The 13,509-nt window shown below is 47.3% G+C and overlaps 1 protein-coding gene across 1 annotated transcript in view; it reads left to right on the forward strand.

Moving 5' to 3' along the window:
- CRTC1 (CREB regulated transcription coactivator 1) overlaps positions 1 to 12,806 on the forward strand; it is an 83,515-nt gene extending 70,709 nt beyond the window's left edge. The window contains exons 13-15 of the mRNA XM_048497296.1: positions 3,823 to 3,909; positions 6,753 to 6,933; positions 8,276 to 12,806. Coding sequence (XP_048353253.1) covers positions 3,823 to 3,909; positions 6,753 to 6,933; positions 8,276 to 8,487 — 480 coding nt within the window. The 3' untranslated portion in view covers positions 8,488 to 12,806. The remainder of the gene's footprint in view (positions 1 to 3,822; positions 3,910 to 6,752; positions 6,934 to 8,275) is intronic.
- Positions 12,807 to 13,509: the final 703 nt, after the last annotated feature.

Raw genomic sequence — 13,509 nt, forward strand, 5'->3', positions numbered from 1 at the left:
AGTGTTGACTCTCCAAATGTCCTGACCATCTTCCCTCCTTCAGAACAGCCCTATGTTTCTGCCTACAGCGCTGTGTGGTACCAGGGGAGTCCAAAGAACTGTTGGCATCCTGCCCTCCGCCTAGTATTGTTTGTGTGTTTTCTACTGGATTTTATAATTTTAACTGAATTTGAATTGTTTAAATGTTTTGATGCATGATATGTTTGCCGCCTTGTGGACCTGATTAGGTGAAAAAGTGGCATACTTTTTAAAAAAATTAATACTTGGAAATCATGTTCAGTAGTGATATAGGTCTGTAGTCTTTAGGATCACGTATTTCTTTCTTACCTTTGGGGATTAATGTGATTACAGCTTGGTTCTGGTGGGTTTTCCGTGCTGTGTGGCCATGGTCTGGTGGGTTTTGTTCCTAACGTTTCGTCGCATCTGTGGCGTTAGGAGCAAAATCCACCAGACCGCGGCCACACAGCCCGGAAAACCCACCAGAACCAGTTGAATCCGGCCGTGAAAGCCTTTGACAATACATTGATTACAGCTTGTTTCCATGACTGCGGTATGTTTCCTCCTTTCATAATTCTATTCATTAATTCTGACATATATGGGCTTAAGATTTTTCCGTAATATTTATAGTACATTGCAGTTATACCATCATTTCCTGGGGTCCTATTTTTAGTCTTGTTTATAGCTATTAGAATCTCTTCTTCTGTTATATCCTTATCCAAACTGTGTTTATCTTCTTTACTAATTGGTTCTATACCATATATTGTTAGATATTCTTCTATCTGAGATGTAGAGATTTTTTTCTCTCTGATATAGCACCCTATAATAATCCTGAAATAGTTTCTTAATTTGTTAATACTTGGAAATCATGACTCCTGCGTGTGTTCACACACCACCCCTTAAATCTTTTATTTTATTTTTTGCTAGAGAAGGCTGCTAGAGTTACTTCAGAGCTGGTTTGGGTGTAAAAGGCAAGTCACTTTATCTAATGGCCTCTGAGCTCTTTCAGGAAATGTAAGGCAGAAAAAACTGAAATGCGCAAATATAAGATGGGCAACACTTGGCTCGACAACAATACATGTGGAAAGGATCTGGGAGTCTTAGTAGACTACAAGCTGAACACGAGTCAACAGTGTGATGTGGCAGCTAAGAAAACCAATGCGATTCTGAACTGCATCAATAGGAGCATAGCGTCTAGAAGATCAAGGGACATAATAGTACCACTCTATTCTGCGATGGTCAGACCTCATTTGGAATACAGTTCTAGGCACCACAATTCAAGAAGGATATTGACAAACTGGAGTGTGCCCAGAGAAGGGTGACCAAAATGGTGAAAGGTCTGGAATCCTTGCTCTCTATGGAGAGACTTAGGAAGCTGAGTATGTTTAGTCTGGAAAAGAGAAGATTAAGGGATTACATGATAGCCATGTTTAAATATTTGAAGGGATGTCATGTTGAAGAGGGAGCAAGCTGGTTTTCTTCTGCTCCAGAGACTAGGACATGGGCTAATGGATTCAAAGTACAGGAAAAGAGATTCTACCTAAACATTAGGAAGAACTTCCTAACAATGAGGGCTGTTGGACAGTGGAATATGCTGCCTTGGAGCATGGTGGGATCTCCTTTGGGGAGTTTTAAACAAAGGCTGGATGGCCATTTGTTGGGAGTGGTCCAGAGGCGGAGCTACCAGGGGGCGGGGAGGTGTTGCACCAGGTGTGCGTCTGGGGGGGGCGAAAATCCCCCCCATGGTGCCCCCCCACACACTTACCTTAGTGAAACAGCACAGGCTGGAGAAGCAGCCTGTTCCCTTCAGGCTGAAAACGGCCTGGTGGGAACTGCACTTCCCAGGAGACCTTGCGAGCCCCAGGGTCTCATGGGAAGTGTAGTTCCCACCAGGCCATTTTCAGCCTGAAGTGTAGTTCCCACCAGGCCACTTTTCCAAGCTGAACTAAGGTAAGGGGAGGGGGGAAACGACACAGAGTGTGCACCAGGCACAATATGGCCCAGCTACACTTCTGGAGTGGTCTCTTCCAACTCTATGATTCTGTTGAGTATAAAACCTCTGGCTGGTTTGGAGTTCCTTTGTCCAGGTCTGTTGTTAACAAAAGACAGCAAAACTGTTGCAAGCAGTGCTGTGACTCTGGAAAAGGTTGGTCGTGGGAGAAGGCAGCGGAGGAGCTGATCTTGGATTTTGGGATGCTGAAGCAGCGAAAACCCCATTAATATCCTCAAAGACCTTAGCTGCTAGAGAGGTCATTAAGCGGCTCATTTATGAGTCTCAAAGGGAAAGTGTGTGTGTAATTTACAGGGCTACTCTGTTCAGACTGCTGATTCTTTTTGGGGGGGCTGGGGTGGGGGGGGTTGGAGGAGGTTCAGTGAATGTAAATCTGGGAAGCCGTAGAACCTCCTCAGGATTGGATGTACTTCTCTGAAAATTTAGGGGGACTGGCACAGCATCGGCATACTTCCCATCGCTGAAGGGGTTAGGTGGTATGTCTTTGGAAAGAGATGCAGAAGATTTTGGTCCTACAAAATATTGGGATGTGACCTTCCGCTCTAGTTTGTCTCAGAGGACTGTCGGCTTTTAGTGGATTTCCAGTGACCGTTGACAAAGTGGGCATTTAACTGCTTGCTTGAGTTCACAAGAAGTTGCTAAATGTCCCCTCAGCACGTTTAAGTTGAAGAACTGAAGAAGCCTTTATTGGCATAAACATATTACTAGAATACAATCCATAAAATACAAAAGAGCTAAAAACACAAGTTGCTTCAGCTGTAAAAAAATCCCTCTAATAACACATAAAACATCAAATAAATAGTGTTCTAATACTGCAAGCCAATTAATGAATTAATGTCTATCTAGAGATAAGTCTATAACAGTGGTGGCGAACCTATGGCACGGGTGCCAGAAGTGGCACTCAGAGCCCTCTCTGTGGGCACACGCAAACAGAGTGCCCCCCCACACACACACACACATCTAGGCTGGCCTGGGCCGCTAGGCTCGATTATTAGCATTAAACCTTAGACCTAGTTTTGGGGAAGCAGTGTAGGTAACCCTGTTAAGCGCTGTTAAACCCCATTGATTTTCATGCCAAGAACTAAAGCACGATCCTTTACCAGGAAGTAAGCTCGGTTGCTGGCAATGGGGCTTACTTCTGAGTAAACCCTCCTAGGGTCGTGATTCATCCGTTGGAAGAGTTGCACAGTTGCTTCAAAGCCAAGCCACCGACTACCACTAAGCTTACTCCCGAGTAACGCATGCCTCGGAGCCAACTGTTTTTTCTAAACTAAAACCTCAGTATTCAGGTGAAATTGCCATGTTGGCACTTTGCGATAAATCAGTGGGTTTTGGGTTGCAATTTGGGCACTCGGTCTCAAAAAGGTTTGCCATCACTGGTCTATAATATTTAATAGGAAATTAGATACATTCATGCAAACGGTGGGGTCAGCGTTATCTAAAATTAGGGAGATCTTTAGAGTAGCAGTTAGTTGGTTATATAAGAGTGGGATACGGGAAGTCTGGTTCAACTTAAGTTCCTAGAAAACAATTATGGAGAAGGTTGTGAGTGGTGTCTGGCCCGAAGCGACCTTACTGTTTCTTTAAACTTTGCAGTGCAGAGATTTTCAGTAGGTTCAGTTGTTGGTTTGGGACCATCCCACCTCTGCTTTGAAGTGCAATTATTATTTGGGTATTATTTTCTCCCTCCATGACTTTTACATCATTGTTTGCTCCTTCTCCCTTCTTGGCGAGGGGTTTTTGTTTCTTGTTCGATGCTTGGCGGGTGAGTCTTCCTCAAACGCTGAAGTTTTCTTTCTGCTTTTGCTTTGCAGCAAACATCCATTCTGGGGAGCGTCTTCGGTGATTCTTGTTACGATCAGCAGATGACAACCAGGCAGGCAAATGCTTTGTCGCATCAGGTATGCCAGGGTGCCTCTTTTGTCGCCTCCACCCCCCCACCCCCCCCCACCTTCCTGAGCTGTTGCCAGCTTAGTCCAGCATTTCCCCAAATGTTGTCCCATGAGTTATGAATTCTAATGGGAAAATAGTAATAATTAAAGGTTCCCAGGAGCACAAGAGTTATAGTGGAACCTTGGTTTTCGTTGGTAATCCCTCCGAAAAGAATCGATGAAAACCGAAACGGATGAAAACCGAGGCAAACTTTTCCATAGGAATCAATGTAAATCCAAAACACTCCAAAAAACATACCAAAAACACACTTTTGGTGAATAAACATAGTGTTTCATGCTGAAAACAGTAACAAACAATAACACTAGGACCAGCTTCAGAGCCAGTGGACCAATGTCGCACCAGAAAGCTGTCCAAAGAGGTCTGTTTCTGACGCCTCTTTAAGATTTGTCTGAAATGGGGCAAGACGTTGTCATGAAACAAGTTGCAGACACGGCCCGCAACAGCTTTGTCCGGGTGATTTTTCTCCGCAAACCCCTGCACCTTACTGCAAATTGATGAAAACCGAGACAAATTTTTCACTGAAAAAATCGGTGGAAACCGATGAAAACCAAAGGCAATGAAAACCAAGGTTCCACTGTTTATCTTCTTCCCATCCCATGTGCACCGAAAGTATGTAAGGTGACTGGGGAATATAAATTGCTGCCTCTGCTTCCCTGAGCTGGCTGGGAGGATTCTATAGCTCGAAGTGGAGAAGGCAACAGGAGAATTCCTTCTTTTCCAAGGAAGATGCCTGTGGTGTGTCTCTGCATGTGAAACGGCTGTGGCCTTGCCATCTTCTGAGCAGCGACTTGCACAATCGCTCAGGCTTCTCCGAAGGCAACCTAATGTCTGGGTTTTTTTAACATACATGCATAACCTTAAGCTTTTCCGGGTACAGGCGAACTTTATCTCCCAATTTTGGTGGAAAACAAAGCTCTATAGATTGGGGAGAGTCTGAATTAGGTATCACAGTTCCTCATAGTTGGACAGGACCAGAGAAGTTACCTATTTCCCCAGTCTGGAGAAGGAAGCCAAAACAGAAACTTGTAAACCTCAGGGTTCAAGAAGGGTGATCCTTCTGAGCACCTTGCCTCTCTGGCACTACGCTACGCCCTGAGATTAAAGAGCCCTTTCAGACTTTCTGGCTCTTCTTTCTGAATGGAGTGGTTTACCTGTGGACTGTGGTAGTTCAGTGAAGACCTGCCCCATTTTGCTGTTCCATCAGAAGTGAAACTTCCCTTTGCTAGAACAGTGGCTTCTTTGATGTCCTTGTGAAGTTTCTGAAAATGTTTTGAAGGTGGGGGATGTGATGTGATTTTTGAGGAAAACTGAAATACTTGTAAGACTCAACTCCATATCAGCCCTAAATTTATTCAACTGCTTCAACATCAGAAATGCATCATTGATAAAAAAAAATTGGACTACTTGGTGTGCTGGTGGAATTTGAAAATATAAATACCTTGATCTTTTACGAGCAAAATTTCAAAGATGCCCAATACCGAAGAGGAAGAAACGGCTACACACTGTGTGACTGTATCTTAGTTTCTGCCATATGAGAGGTAGGAAAAAAAGTTGGAGGTCGAAGACTCAATTGTACAATAAAGAAAAAAGACAGTTGATGTATTTCACAAACACAGCAGTAAATGAACCCCACTCAGACACATGCAAACATATCTCACCTCCTGTGAGGTGGACAAAATGTATACCCCTCCACATAATCACTCCACACTGTGTCGTAGAGAGAAGCACAATTTACCATGGCATGTTTCTGAAGATGCCAGCCATAGAGGCGGGCAAAACATTAGGAGCAAAAACTACCAGACCATGGCCGCCCAGCCCAGAAAACGCACAACAGCCTAAAAAGTGTATTATTTGCAAAAATAGTATTCCTGTGACTGTGATCCTGTTAATTTTTTTTATTAGTACATAATTAACACATGCATATTTATTTTGGGCCAGATTACTCATATGTGAACAATAAGCGTATCCTGGGGAAAATATTGTATATGTCTATGCAGGAATAATCTCTAATTCTGAACTTGACCCCAGAGCGTGGATCAAAACATCTACATAATGGGACCAGGTATAAAAATGGGAAGACATTTCTTCAAACTTGGTGGAAGCCCTAGATTTTCAGAAATAAAATCCTTAATTTTAAAATAATTAAGATATTTGGGGATTTTAAAAATCCCCCAAGATAAAACTGTGCACTGTCTTGGGATGTCAGGGCTACCATTTTGAGCCTGCCAGGTAACCCATACAAAGGGCAGTGCACAGAATTCCCATACCCTTCTTGCCTTAGGAGTCAGACCTCCTGATGGCACTGCCAACGAAATGCTCCATGTCTCATTCCAGCAAGGGTAGAAGAGGAGTAAGCTCAGTTGCTGACAATGGGGCTTGCTTCTGAGTAAACCCTCCCAGGATCGTGATTCACCCGTTGGAAGAGTTGCACGGTTGCTTCAAAGCCACCGACTACCACCAAGCTTACTTTGAGTAATGCATGACTCGGAGCCAACCGTTTTTCCTAAACTAAAACCTCAGTATTCAGGTTAAATTGCCGTGTTGGCGCTTTGCGATAAAGAAGTGGGTTTTAGGTTGCAATTTGGGCACTTGGTCTCGACAAGGCTCGCTGTCACTGGCCTAAGACATCCTCAGACAGGATTCTTACTCCGGATATCCTTAAACGATCTGCCACGGAAGTGCCATGTGCCTGCTGCTCTCCTGCAATAAGCTTCCGAGTGTTCACCCAGTATCGGATGGTGGAGAGGGGCAAGCTGAGCAGCCTGTGCTCCTAACGCTTTGTTTCCTGCAGCTCGAGCAGTTCAACATGATCGAGAACGCCATCAGCTCCAACAGCCTGTACAGCCCGTGCTCCACTCTCAACTACTCCCAGGCGGCCATGATGGGGCTCACGGGGAGCCACGGAAGCCTCCAGGATTCCCAGCAACTCAGCTATGCCAGTCACGGGAACATCCCAAACATAATCCTAACAGGTGAGGCTCTTTGGGACAGGCCAGCTCCCCTCAAATCTTTTGAAGGGTGTGGGTGTACGAGAGAAAGAGAGTGCTTGAGCACGTCATTGTATAGAGCAGGGGTGTCCAACTCTAGCTCTCCAGATATTCATGGACTGCAATTCCTATCAGGGGCTCATGGAAATCGTAGTCCATGAACATCTGGAGGGCCAGAGTTGGACACCCCTGGTATAGAGTTTATTGCCAGAATAGAGACAGTGTCCATGGTTGGCAACTGACTTCTAGGACTGGCTACCTTTTGAGCTGAGCCGTATTGGCTTTGCCCGCTGCCTTCCTCCCCAGGAGATCCAAGATCTGGGCAAAGGATCCTCTGCCCTCAACTACACAGCTGTGGCTGGGGCCACCCCCAGTGGAGCATCTTGAGCCCTTGCTCCTTTGGATGACTCGAGCTGTTGAGCCTGCAGAGTTGGGAAAGGGAGGCAAGGAAAAGGACCCTGGGAAAGTCCCCGTCTGTGAGCCTTTGAGTGACTGTGCGTGAGCTCACGTGGGACAAAGCGACTAAGACCGGGGCATCAAACATGTGGCCAGATGGCCTGATCTAGAGCCTTGAGAGGGCTTCCCAGGCCCATGAGCCACCGGAGGCAACTCCCCTTGCTTCCAATCTGGCTTGTTAAGCCCACTGAGCATTGGCCAGGCACCCCCCCCTCCCCGGAGACACTCACACACTCCCCTAAGCCACCCCCATTCCAGTCTGGGCTGGTGATCCCTCTGTAGCCATCTCTTCCCCACCACCACCAGTGTTGTTCTGGACTGACGAGTCTGCTGGGGGCTTGCCAGCCAAGGCAGCCCCCTCCCCCAGGTTCCAGCCCAATGAAGCCACGCCTACGTCATATCCAGCCCTCCGAACAAATAAGCTCAATACACCCGAACTAAGGTGTTCGAGGAGGGATATCCTTAGAACTGGAGGCTTCGCGGTCCAAGGGGTTGTGCCCCCCTCCCAAATTGTCAGGTGTGCATCACCTGTATTTCAAGAGCACAGGTGTCAAACTCGTGGCCCTCCAGATGTTGTGGACTACAGTTCCCATCATCCCCTGCCAGCACGATGGGGATTGTAGTCCACGACATCTGGAGGGCCGCGAGTTTGACACCTGTGTTCTAGAGACTTTCTGACTTCTCGGTGCTGGATCTTAATCCAAGATGTCCTTTGCTCCATCCCCTTTTGCTCATTCTGCAACTGGCCCACAGCTGGGCAAAGACCTCTAACTGAGCTAGGAGTGTCCAGCGGTGGCTGCTCTTTATGTTGGGTTCTGGTGCATCTGACCCGAGTCGTCTCTCCTCCTCTCCCTTCTCTCCACACCGACAGTGACAGGTGAATCTCCCCCCAGCCTCTCGAAGGACCTGACCAGCTCTTTGGCCGGGGTGGGGGACGTCAGCTTCGATTCGGATTCCCAGTTCCCACTGGACGAACTCAAAATCGACCCCTTGACCTTGGATGGGCTGCACATGCTGAACGATCCCGACATGGTCCTGGCCGACCCTGCCACAGAGGACACTTTCCGGATGGATCGGCTGTAGAGGCGGAAGGCCTCTGGCGGAGAGAGAGAAGAGAGGAGGAAGAGAGAGAGAGAAAGCAGGCAGTATCCCAGAGTGTCTGTGCCGTCCTGGGAGAGGGGGGGACTGGCCCGGCTTGATTCGGAGCAGCTAAGAGCAACAGCATCACCACGTTCCATTCTCAGAGCTCTTTCGACACCCGCAGACCTGCTGTCCTGCCCCCTCCCTCCCTCCCTGCCTCCCTTGGTGCTGTCTTTAACCCTTTGCACCCCTCTCGGGGGGGGGGGGTAACGCTTGGCCAACTCCTCCCTATTCCGTCTCTTCCCTCCCGCTTGCCACCAAAGTTCCAGCATTTGATTCGTTTACCCTTTGCACTAAAAGGTCTAAAAGGTTCTTTTTTGTGGGAGGGGCAGAGGAGGGTGATCTCACTTCCCCCCCCCCTTCTTCCAGGGCGGACTGAATTGTCCAGAAGATAAATTATTATTATTATTATTATGTTATTATTATTTTACATTTCTGTATGTAAATTACCAAGCCTTTGGTTTCTGTTACAGAAACAGCCACCTCCGCATGAAACTGTGGGTGCTTGCGGGGAAAGGGTGGGGGGAGGGGCGCGGCTTAATGAACTTTGACCTCCCCCATGTGAATTCTAAAGCTCTCTTGTCGTCGTCGCTTTTCTCCTACAGAAGGGGAAATGAGGTAAATGGTGGAGTCTTTTTGCTCTGTGACTGTCCACAATTGCTTCCTGAATCTGCTGCTTGTATGTTTTCCGAGGGGTACAATGACTTACGCCTTTCTGTCCCCTTTTTTCTGAGTCTGTTTCCTTCCTGTTGTCCAGATCTGCAAGCGACAACTGGAGTAACTTCGTGCTGTCCAATGCACTTTCAAAAAAAATGCTATTCACCACGGGTGGGAGGGGGGGCGGCATGCATCGGTTGCACGAGCCACAGATGACCCTTCTGAGCAGCAAGCACATGAAAGCATTCTTTGATCGAAGGCTGGACTGAGGCAGGGGCTGGGGGGGGGGAGTGGGTGGGGAGGGGCAGTCCCTTCTCAATTGCACATGCGGCTTCCATAATGTCATTACCTGCAGGGGATGATCGCAGCAACCTGATGAAGCAGATTGAGCATCGTGGAGGTTATTTGTCCTAATTATTCTCATTATTATTATTATTATTTTTAAAAAAAGAACTGTTATCTCTTTAAAACATGCAACCTTTTGCATGGAAGGTGTAATTCTTGTCTGGTATAAACTCTGTATTGTGCATGAAGTATCTGGCTAGTACATAAAGTGAGCTGAATCCAGGTGGGCTAAACGGGTGTTCGACGCCGGCCCAGCAGACAGGTGGGGTTGCAGGATTCCAAGTCATATCACAAAATGCTCTTGGGGGATCGTACCTTGCCGTGGACCAGGGCCCACCGACATGGTGTCCATCAACAGCTTTCCCGGCGCCCACCAAGTGTTTTTAGAAAGTCGACTGGGCCCAGGTGGGGCTTGTGCCCAACAAGGCCTCTGATTGGCATTTGGAGCTTTGATTGGCCGTGCAGATTTTTTTAAAAGCTTGCTTTGACAGAAGCTGCCACCACAGCGTAAGCATCTTCACTGGGTGACTGGCGGTGAGCCGCAGCAGCCCCTTCTGTGGCCGGCTCCACCACCTGCGGCGACCATTTTGCGACTGCGCTCATCACACTGTCAAAAGGTTGGGGACCCCCTGCCCTAGACTTTGGGGGCAAAGTGGGGCCAACCTGCAGATGCCATTGTGCCCCTCAGGAGACCGGAGTCATACGTCAGGATGAGAGAGAATGGAGGGGGCGGGATAGCCGGGATAATGTCAGTGGCAGAAAAAGAGCCCGCCCCCCGGTACATTCAATCCAGCACGCGGGGTATTTTTGCCAACCAATTGGCTTGACACAGTTGGGGAGGGATGTTTCATTTTTGTTCGTTGGTTTCTGTTGTAAGAAGGCGACGCCCTGAGCTAGGTGAAAATGGTCCTCTGTGCACAGGACTACCGTCCTCCAGGTAAATCTTGGAGACCACCCAGCTTTGCAACTGATTTCGAATCTATAGCTTCCCTGGAGAAAACTGCTCCTTTGGAGGGTGGGATTTCAGGCCTTGTTCCCCACTTCAGTCACTTCCCAGGTTCTCCAGGAATTCCCCAGCCCAAGGTTGTCAACCTGACCTGTGCATCTTGCACTGCGGCCTCTCTTGTTCTTCTAACATTTGTTGTGTGGTTGTTGGAGGCCTTGGCCCATAACCTGGTGGGGCTTTTCTGTCCAGGGGCTCCTAGCGAGTTCGCTCCTCTCCGAGCAGCCGTCCGTTCCCGTGCTGCGACTGTTTGGTCAAATGCTGTTCCCAAGTCGCCTTTGGTGTGGTCAGCCAGGTGGTTCCTGGGTTTTTTTGTTCCAGGAGTAGAATTCCCTTTAAAATGAATGTGCTTTTAATAATTTGCATGGAACTCTTATTAGAAAAACATCTCCTCCTTGTTTCAGACCCATTGTGGATGGAGGGCCGGGGACAGTTAAAGTGAAGATAAGGTCGAAATGGTTGGTTGCAGGTAGCAGAAGGGGGGGCTATTTTTTGATGCCATGACTCAGTAGCCCCCAGAATTGGGGGTCGGGGAGTATTATATGGCCCACTCTGTCTGGCCTATAAGCAGGCCGTTGGGGCCAATTTCCCTGCAGTGTCCTCTCTAGGCTGAGAGCTGCCAGTGTCCTTTGGGTACTAAATTCAGGAGCTGTTGTGGGTTCAAATCCTGACATCCTCCCCCCCCCTTCTCAGACTGCCCCTGATGAGTTGTAGCTTGATGGCCAGGTGCTCCCAGAAACCATATTATCACAGGGATCCCTCATCCTCACCCTCCGTTCCGAGTACACATTTGCCCAACATTTCATCTGTGCCATTATTGTTGTTGTTGTTGTTGTTGTTTTCATTTTTTGCACTAAGGAAACAAAAGTGATAATAGATTTATGTTTTCATTCATTTTGGGTTTTTTTTTAAAATGTACAGTCTTGTGATTTCTTCTTGATGAGATTTTTTTCCCCTTCCCCCTTTTGATTCCTGAGAAACACTCCATTTTATAACACTTGTCAGTATTTTAGTTTGAGCTCCTTTGGATACTCCCAGTGGTCTCCTTATTTCAAGCTTGCTATTGCCTCCTTTCTTTCATATACAGCAGAGGTGTCCAACTCTGGTGCTTCAGATGTTCATGGACTACAATTCCCATCAGCCCCTGCCGGCACAGCTATCAGCAGGGGTTGATGGGAATTGTAGTCCATGACCCTCTGAAGCGCTGGAGTTGGACACCCCTGATATGCCGGAAGGATGCCCTGATTTGATAAAGTTAATAAAACATAAAGCTTAGCTTATCTCTTGTTTCACACACTGACTGGAGCTATGGTGCTGAGAGGACACATCACTTTCTGCCTTTGCCAGTACCGAGTCAGTTCTTTGGGCTTCGAAGGCGTGCACAGTCCAATCCTTGGCTCTGTGCTCCACTGGAAAATGACGTCACTAGCATGGGGGTGTCCAACTGTAGCACTTCAGATGTTCATAGACTACAATTCCCATCAGCCCCAGAGTTGGACACTTCTGCACTAGCAGAATGGATCCACAGAATCCAACTCATCCCTTCAGTTTCTCCCAGTATGTCTTTTGTGAGTGTGTGTGTCATTTTTTCGAGACTTCCTGGATTTTTAGAATACCAGCTGTTGATCCTTTTCTGTTGTTTTGTTGGGTGGGAACATTGAGCCAAAATGAAGGGATACTGCACCCAGTCCCGGGAAAGGCTGCGACTCTCAAACGATACGATTGTGTAAAGGAAGAGAGATTGCTGAGCTGTCTCTCCTTCCTTCCTTCATTTCTCTCTTCCTTTCTTTCTGCTAAACAAAACCAACCGACACCTGTACATAGGAGAGCTTTGTGTATTGATAACCTGTAAGTAAATATTTTACAAAAATGGCCTTAATTTAAATACATGCACCTGCGATGGTTTTTCTTAAAAAAACACCCCTAGTTGGATGCAATTTGTTGGCTTGTGAGGGGGTTGGTGGCACTTAGGGACCATTTGCTTTGGAGGAGTATTTAGTTTATGTTGGAGCTGGAAGTAAAAATTGAAGGAGACCGTACAAGGATTTGGGAGACTTGGAGGGAGTTGGCCATCTTGCTCTATTACTCTCTCTCTAGTTGGGAGCACGGTTGCTGCTTTTGTTTAATTCGTTGATTGCCAAGGAGGTTATTTCAATGTTATATTGTCGAAGGCTTTCACGGCCAGAATAACTTGGGGTGCTGTGTGGTTTCCGGGCTGTATGGCCGTGTTCTAGCAGCATTCTCTCCTGACGTTTCGCCTGCATCCGTGGCTGGCATCCTCTGAAGAGGCCAGCCACAGATGCAGGCGAAACGTCAGTAGAGAATGCTGCTGGAACACGGCCGTACAGCCCGGAAGCCACACAGCACCCCACCGATTTCAACATTGCTGTAACTTATTTGTATTCCTCTTTTTTTTTAATTATGTGGGGTTTTTAAAGAGACGAGCGTATGTTTTTTTTAAAAGCCTGAATCCAGAGATGTTTATGCACTCACCCAACCGTTCAAAGGAATGCGGGGCAGCTTCGTCATTCCCCTTTTGAATGCATCAGCGCTGGAACTTCCTCCAGAGGGTCTCCCAGCTAGACACACCATGGAGTACCCGGGCACCGCAAGGGAGGGTCCCAAACCCCAGAGTTCCATCCTTGCTGGGGCAGGCGTCATGGGAACTAGCCAAGTTCCTAGTCCCTGTGCCGTGAAGAGACACTCGAATGTCTGTGGCTGGCAATGCAAAGCTCCTTCCTTCCTTGTGACTTTTTCTTTCGAAATCTGAGGTGAATTAACACAAGAAAAAAGGGGGCTTTTTAAAATACATCTTTTGTTGTGCGGAACGTTAGGATTCGTGGCATATTTACTCAGTGGGAATCATTTCTACCAAGTGGCCTGGTCTCCGGTTTTCTCGGCACCCAATTTGGATTGCCCTGTAATGGAAATTACATTTTTTTTAAAAAGCTGCAGACGTG

The sequence above is a fragment of the Sphaerodactylus townsendi genome, linkage group LG05, assembly GCF_021028975.2.
Source record: "Sphaerodactylus townsendi isolate TG3544 linkage group LG05, MPM_Stown_v2.3, whole genome shotgun sequence".
NCBI classification, from domain to species: Eukaryota; Metazoa; Chordata; class Lepidosauria; order Squamata; family Sphaerodactylidae; genus Sphaerodactylus; species Sphaerodactylus townsendi.